This window comes from Bison bison, unplaced genomic scaffold (genome assembly GCF_000754665.1).
Source record: "Bison bison bison isolate TAMUID 2011002044 unplaced genomic scaffold, Bison_UMD1.0 scf7180017864352, whole genome shotgun sequence".
In the NCBI taxonomy this organism is placed as follows: domain Eukaryota; kingdom Metazoa; phylum Chordata; class Mammalia; order Artiodactyla; family Bovidae; genus Bison; species Bison bison.
The window spans coordinates 2,310,877-2,318,822 of NW_011494924.1; the positions used below are offsets into that span (position 1 = coordinate 2,310,877).

At 50.9% G+C, this 7,946-nt stretch overlaps 1 protein-coding gene across 1 annotated transcript in view; it reads left to right on the forward strand.

The window, feature by feature from the left end:
- ERGIC3 (ERGIC and golgi 3) overlaps positions 1-7,946 on the forward strand; it is a 13,998-nt gene that overhangs the window by 3,816 nt on the left and 2,236 nt on the right. The window contains exons 5-8 of the mRNA XM_010854906.1: positions 2,038-2,131; positions 2,970-3,135; positions 3,282-3,339; positions 7,643-7,674. Of these exons, the coding sequence (XP_010853208.1) occupies positions 2,038-2,131; positions 2,970-3,135; positions 3,282-3,339; positions 7,643-7,674 (350 nt within the window). The remainder of the gene's footprint in view (positions 1-2,037; positions 2,132-2,969; positions 3,136-3,281; positions 3,340-7,642; positions 7,675-7,946) is intronic.

The window sequence follows — 7,946 nt, forward strand, 5'->3', positions numbered from 1 at the left end:
TGATCTCCTTCAGAATGGACTGGTTGGATCTCCTTGCAGTCCAAGGGACTCTCAAGAGTCTTCTCCAACACCACAGTTCAAAAGCATCAATTCTTTGGCACTCAGCCTTCTTCACAGTCCAACTCTCACATCCATACGTGACCACTGGAAAAACCATAGCCTTGACTAGACGGACCTTTGTTGGCAAAGTAATGTCTCTGCTTTTGAATATGCTATCTAGGTTGGTCATAACTTTCCTTCCAAGGAGTAAGCGTCTTTTAATTTCATGGCTGCAGTCACCATCTGCAGTGATTTTGGAGCCCAGAAAAATAGTCTGACACTGTTTCCACTGTTTCCCCATCTATTTCCCATGAAGTGGTGGGACCGGATGCCATAATGGCTATACCAATTTACACTCCCACTAACAGTGCACAAGGGTTCCCTTTTCTCTGCTTTGTCGACAATGTTATTTTATTTTTTGTTTTTGTTTTTTCCAATAATAGCCATTCTAACAGATGTGAGGTGATACCTAGTGGTTTTGATTTGCATTTCCCCGATGATGAGTAACGTTGAGCACCTTTTCGTGTCCCTGTTGACCATCTGTATGTCTTCTTTTGAAAAATGTTTATTCAACTCCTTTGCCCATTTTTAATTGGACAAATTGGGTTTTTTGCTATTGAGTTATATCAGTTCCTCCAATGTTTTTGATGTCCCTTATCAGAGATATCTTTTGTAAATATTTCCTTTGTTCCATAGGTTGCCCTTTCATTTTGTTAATAGTTTGTTTGCTGTGCAGAAGCTGTTTCTTTTGATGTAGTAGCACTTATTTCTTTTTGCTTTTGTTGCTTGTGCTTTTCGTGTTGTATCCAAAAAATCATTGCCAAGACCAGTATCAAGGAGTTCTTTCCCTATGTTTTCTTCCTAGGAGTTTTGCAGTATCAAGTTTTACATTTAAGTCTTTAATCCATTTTGAGTTAATTTTTGCAAGTGGTGTAAAATAGGGGTGTGATTTCCTTCTTTTGCATGTGAATATCTGTTTTTTCCAGCACCATTTAATAAGGAGGTAGTTCATTACCCATTTGAACCATAGAACTTAAATAAAGAGGGAAGTGAGAGTATGAAGGGGTGATATTGGTAACAAAGAATCGGTGGCTTCTGGGTACCAGAGAGAGCGAGCTGGAAAAAGAAGATAAGATTTAAGATTGGGATTATGACATTGAATTCTGGAAGGTTTGTGACCACTGGTAGTAACTGAGTATGGAAATGGCTGGTTGAGGATGGTTGACAAAAATAAAAAGATTACTGGAGGACTAGAAGTCAGGGTTCTGAATATTGAAACCGCCAGTTACAGTGAGGTAGTTAAAGGCGGGGGAGCCAGGTGCAGAGAGAGCAGTCTGAGAGGCACCAGGGCAAGGGGTTAGGGCTTACATTTGGGGTTCAGCGCTGAACTCTGTCGCTTACAGTGTTGCATTGGCGAAATCACTTTTCACTCTGAGCCTCAGCACCTTCTCAGTACTGTGGGGGTAGTAACCTCCACCTTCACAGAGTCGTGTGGGGTTGAAAAGAGACTGTGTAAAGTACAGCGACCTGTATTCAGCTAATCTTTGGTATTCACTTTTATTGTTTTATTGCTATTACCTTTTATTAAAAGAAATACAACATGTGTGGAAATGCTTAGTGTCTGACACATACATAGTATGCATTATGTAAATATTAGGTATTACAATGTTTATTATTGCTAAGCCACAGGCCAGAGGGCCCATGCAAGGGTTGTGCTGTGCCTAGTCACTTAGCCATGTCTGACTCTTTGTCATCCCATGGACTATAGCCCTCTAGGCTCCTCTGTCCATGTGGATTCTCCAGGCAATAATACTGAAGTGGGTTGCCATGCTCTCCTCCAGGGGATCTTCCTAACCCAGGCATCAAACCCAGGTCTCCCTCATTGCAGGCAGATTCTTTACTGTCTAAGCCACCAGGGAAGTCCATGCGAGGGTTAGGGGTAGCGATTTCACTGCGCCTGCCCCTGGCTCATGGCCCTGCCTCTTGCCTTCCCCTTAGAGCTCGGGAAAGTCGAGGTGAAGGTGTTTGACCCTGATTCCCTGGACCCTGATCGCTGTGAGAGCTGCTATGGTGCTGAGATGGAAGACATCAAGTGAGCCAGGGTCAGGGGGTCAAGCTGGGGGGTGGGGAGCAGGGCTCCCATCAGGTGCTTTTTGTCAGTCATCCCCAGCCTCTGTTGGATGCCGTGTGTGTGTGTGTGTGTGTGTGGTGGTCTTGGCCAAGAATTTAGATGGCATGGGCTATGTGCCCTGGTCACTGATCCCAGGTCAGGTGTCAGGCTCAAGAGCTGGGGACGAGGTCAAAGTGATCCTTGTTCTGGCTCAGTGGTAGTCTCTGGAGTCCAGCTGCCTGGGTTCCACCTATGTGTCCTTGGGCCAAACTACATAATCCTTGTGAAGGGGGTGAAAAGGACGCCTTTCTCAGAAGACTTACCTAGGGAATAAATGTATTTTCTATGTACGGCACTGAGATTGGAAGGCTCAGCCCGGGCTCTTAAGCCTTCCTTATGTGGCAGCTGCTGTTTTGTTTCTCAGGCCCTGACCCCTGAGAGACCCCTGGTTCAGCAGGTCTAGGGTAGAGCCTGGGAGTATGCATTTACAATCTTTTTTTAATTGACGTAAAATATACGTGACATGAAATGTACCATTTTGACTGTTTTCATATGTGCCATCTGGTAGTGTTAACTACATGCATAGCCCTGTGTGGCCATCACCATGATCTGGTCTAAACTTCTCATCACCCCAAACAGAATGGGAGTATGTATGTTTCAACAGCCCTGCTGCCGCTGAGGAAACATACCTGGAGGACGCTGGATGATCAAAGATGAGGCTGGGGGAGGCTTTGTTAGTGGGCGGCACTGCCTTGTTTCCCAAGGTGCCAGCACTTTTCGGGTGCCTCTCTGACGCTCCCCCCACACCTCCCCTCTTCAGGTGCTGTAACTCCTGTGAGGACGTGCGGGAGGCATATCGCCGTCGAGGCTGGGCCTTCAAGAACCCGGACACCATTGAGCAGTGCCGGCGGGAGGGCTTCAGCCAGAAAATGCAGGAGCAGAAGAACGAAGGCTGCCAGGTGTACGGCTTCCTGGAGGTCAACAAGGTACAGGAGGACCCGAGGCGGGACAGGCCAGCTGGGCTGTGGGTGGGCCCCAGTCCACTGTGACTCGAGGGCACACTTGCCCTCAGGGGACAAAGGACAAAGGGAAAGGAGGAAACGCTGGAGGATGAGCGGGCATCTCCCCCCAGGTGGCCGGAAACTTCCACTTTGCCCCCGGGAAGAGCTTCCAGCAGTCCCACGTGCACGGTAAGCGCCCCAGAGCAGCCGGCAAACCTGGTGAGTTGGAGGGCCCCTTCCCCTGCCTGATGCACTTCTGTCTTGGCCCAGAGCAGAGCCTCGTCTCAGGGCAGTGGTTTGGTAAACGGTTAAGGGCACACGCCAAGGAGCCAGACTGTCTGGCTTCAGAGTTCAGTCTTAGACATTCTAGGTTATCTGCAACTTTGGGAAAGTTCCTTTACTTTTTTAGCTTCAGTTTCCTCCTTTCTAAAGTGGCGATGATAGTACTTATCTCCTACGCTGTTTGGGCAGGTTTAAGATGACAGCAGGGAACCTGGCGTGTGGTAGGTACTTGTTCCAGTGGCAGCCCCAGCGTCAAGTAACCCGCGTGTGAGACTGACGGAAGCAGAGCCGGTTTGGAACCCAGGTTCTGCCGCTCTCAGGCTGTGTTGAATTGGGACATATTGAGCCCTACTCGGTTTCTTCTTCTGTAAAATGGGCCTGAAATAGTACTTGCCTTACAGTGTTGTTCACAAGGATGAAAAAATGGAGATTTATTCTCATTCCTTTTTTCATTCATTCATTCACTAGATGCTTAGTAATCACCTATCGTGATTGTCTTGTCATGTGCTAGTCCAGGTGCTAAGGATACAGCAGCAATCCAAACAAAATCCCTGCCCTCAGAACATTCTAGTAAAGAAAGAGACAGTCAACAAGTACATATAAAGATATGGTATATCAAGAATTTATTTAAGCAACTCAAACCCAATAAAGCCAGGATAAGAATGAGTGACGTGAGAGGCTTGGGTGAGATGGTATGTGTGTGCTGTTCCATGGAGGGTGTCAGGGAAGACTGATGGGTAACATCTGAGTGAAGATCTGAAGTGAGTACAGGGCCTGGCCATGTGGATGACTGTGGGGAAGTGTTTCAAATAGAATGAGTGAGTGAAGTCACTCAGTCGTGTTTGACTCTTTGTGACCCCATGGACTGTAGCCCATCAGGCTCCTCCATCCATGGAATTTTCTAGGCAAGAGTACTGGAGTGGGTTGCCATTTCCTTCTCAAATAGAATAGCGAATGCAAATCCCTAGAATAGCGAATGCAGGAATGCGCTTGGTGAACTCAGGGTGCAGGGAGGAAGTTAGGGTGACTGGAGCACGGTGAGCTGAGCTGCATGGTTAGGAAATAAGGTGAGGGAGGTAACAGGGCCCTGTCGTGTAGGGCCCGGGAGGGCATTGCAGGGACTTGGGCTTTTACTTTGCGTGAGATGGGAGGGTGTTGTAGGGCTCTGAGGAAGTTTCATGTGATCTGACTTAACTTTGACTTAACTCTGACAGGCAGCATTTTGCTTCGTTAAGGAGACTGGTGGGTTGTGGGTGAGGGGGCAGAGTGGGCAAGAGAGGCCAGTTAGGAGGCTGTCGCAGTGATCAGTCAAGGCACCCGATTTTGGGGGCTGGGCTGGAGTGGGGGTGGAGGTGGTGAGAAGTGACCGTGGATATTTCAAAGGTAGAGCTGAGAGGGGTTGCCAACAGATGAGAAGGTGAGGAAAAGAGGAGTAAAGATGACTCTGTAGGATGAAGTTACTATTTAGTGAGAAGGGGAGGCTCAGAGGAACAGGTTTAGACGGTTGGAGTGAGAACATGAAGCCGCCTTTGATATGTTCAGACCAATGGGATATCACCCCAGATGTCAAGTAAGCAATTGGCCACTCCAAGTCTGGAGTTCAGGAGAGAGGTCTGGCCTAGGGATACACATGTTGGAGTCATCTATGTGTTTAAAACCATGAGACTGGATGAGTCACCTTTCAGATGGAGGTGAGGGTAGATGTAGAGGAGGAGAGTTCAGGGGTCTAAGCGCCGGGCCCCCGAAATTAGAGGACAGAAGGAAGCAGCAGCGGAGACACTGGGGAGGTGAGAGTGTGACCCGGAGGGTGATATCCTGAAAGCTAAGGGGCGGGTGTGTCTCCAGAACTCTGTCGGGTGCTTCTGGATGTCAGGTAGAATGACCGTGGCGTGTCTAATGCGGCAGTGGTCATTGTGACCCGAACAGAGTAGTTTGGGCCGGGAAGCACCCACTGCGTGGTTCAGGAGGGCATGTGAGAGGAGCTGCAGGCGGTGAACAGAGGCAGCCCTTGTGGGGCTTGCTCTCAAGGGGAAGGGGAGAGGGGCCCGTCGCTGGAGAGAATGGAAGTCAGGCGGGAGTTTTGTAAGACGTGTGGTGTAGCCATGTGTCAACATGCTGTCGGAAATTGCCTAGTGGAGAGAACAGAAGTGATGCCCTGTAGCCGAGAGGGACATTTGCTGGAGTGAAGTCTTTGAGAAGGAAAAGGAAGACAATGTAATGCCTTAGAGGTGTAGAAAGTCCCAATTTGGCAACAGGAGGGAAGGCGGACCTGCATAGGTACAGGTCGGTTGGCAGCAGAGTGACATGGAAATCATCAGGAGTTGTGACAGGGCCATTGTCTAAGACAGTGTGACAGCGAGTGGCCAAAACTCTCGGGCGCCAGTGTGAGAGGACTGACTGGTGGTTCTGTGTGGGTTTCCAGGCGATTCAAACAAATGGGGATGGAAGGTGGTGCAGTGCCATGAGCTGCAGACCTGAGATTTTTAGGGAAAATCAAGGGAAATGAAGTGATCTAGAAATGGCATTGAGGAGCAAGGAGGACCTCTGTTAGGCCAGGAAGGAGGACAGGTGTGGGAGAGAAGGAGTCACTGCTTGGGGGCTGCAAGGGCAAGCCGGGCTGTGGCCAAAGTGTGAGCAGGAGGGAGGTGTGGAGGTTGGAGATGTTGGGGTTTTGCTGATGAGTAACAGGGCATGTGGAAGGACCTAGAAGGGATGGGAGTCAGGATTGTACTCGAGGACATACAGAGCCACATGGTGGTAAGAGTCCAGGGAAGAGATGACCCGGCAGTCCTGAGCTGCCTGGTAACAAAGGACAGAAGTAACGGGCTTGGTGAAGATGGCCTCGCTGGTCTTCACAGCGGTCTGCAGGGATGCGCCTGAACGTTGGGGCAGGCAGGTGCATCTGGAGGGGCCAGGGAAGGTGGTCTCACTGGGGTTGTAGGAAGCCGATTAATGTGGCTCTGTGGGCATAGGGCCTGTGGGCACTCAGTGAGAGGTGACCCATCTCTGCCTCTCCGTCTGGCTGTTGTCAGAGCAGGGAGCCCAGGGCAAAGGGTCCGCCATACCCTCGAGGGATATTCGAAACACAGAGCTACAGATGCCCAAGGCCAGAGGCTGAACTGAAGGCCTGGAAGCTAGTTTCTGACATCATGTTGATTTAGGGGAGGAGAGGGGAAGATTGTAAAGTTTATCTTAGATCCTACCTGGTCTTCAGAGGGCACCAAGGCTCAGAGAGAATACATGACCTGCCCAAGGTCACACAGCTAGGGAAGTGACCCTCTGGGCTCTAGGTCTTTTGTTCTTCCTAGGCGACCACAGTTCTGCCCAAGCCCCCTTGCACTCTTCTCTGGCCAGGGGAGGGGGCTGGGAGGAGGCCTGTTAGCTGAGTCCAGACCCCGCTACTGAGGCAGGAACATCTGGTCCTCCCTTCTACCACGTGTCCAGCTCTGTGGTTCTCACTGTGAAGCTTTGAATCTTTTTTCTCTTCCTCCCTTCTCTCTCCTTCTCTCCCCCATGCTGCAGTACACGCTGTGGAGAGTAAGTGGCCCTACCCCCAGGGAAGCCAAGCCCCCATTTCTGGGGCAGCCTGTCCTCCCAAGAAGAGGGGTGGGTGTGGGTGGGCCTGGGTGGGGGGCCTTCTGTGGCCTGACAGCTGGGTGACTATAACTAGCGGTAAGTGTATCCATTAGCTGGGGTTCCTTGTAGCGGGAGGGATCAGGGTTCAAGGGCAGGAGGAATTTGTTCTGGAACAGGAGGTGTAGGGTGCCTGCTGGGCTCCCTTTGGTGGCTTGAGGGTGGGAGCAGAGGAGGCCTGGAAAGAATTTAGACCACATTCTTAAGTCCCACCTCGCTTTGGGGTTCAGTGACTGGCCCATCGGCTCTAGTCCTGAAAGACCTGAGTCAATGGGCTTTATCTCCTGAGATGCAGGGCCTCGGGCCTTGGTGGGAGCAGAGGTCTGGAGTGGTGCCCATGAAGGGCTCCCTGCACATGCGAGGGAAGAAGTGGGCCCTGTAGAGGGCATGAACTCTCACCTCTCATGCAGGCCCACAGCAGGCCCTCTGGCTGCCCTCAAGCAGGGCCGGGTTGGTGAGTGATTGAGGGGTGGAAGACGAGCCAGGCAGGTCATGGTCCAGCAGGAGGAGTGGGGAGGCCCGAGCAAGGGTCTGGAGAGCCTGCTCCCCTGCTGACACCTTCTCCCTTCTCTCCTAGTCCACGACCTGCAGAGCTTCGGCCTCGACAACGTACGTACCAGGTGGAAACCATGGAGGGTGGATGGAGGTGGAGGCCTAGTCGCTGCCTTCATTCTCTGTAGAGACATCCTGGGATGGGGGAGCAGATACAGAACAATGAACCACGGTCTGACGGGTGCAGTGTGAGGATCACTGCTGTGACTTTTGAACTGAGACCTGCATAGGCTGGAGATGGGGGATGAGCTTGGACAAGAGCATCCGGGCAGAGGGAGCCTGGAGTGAGGTCAGGGGGCACTTCTGAGGAAAAACAGGGCTGTGTGGTT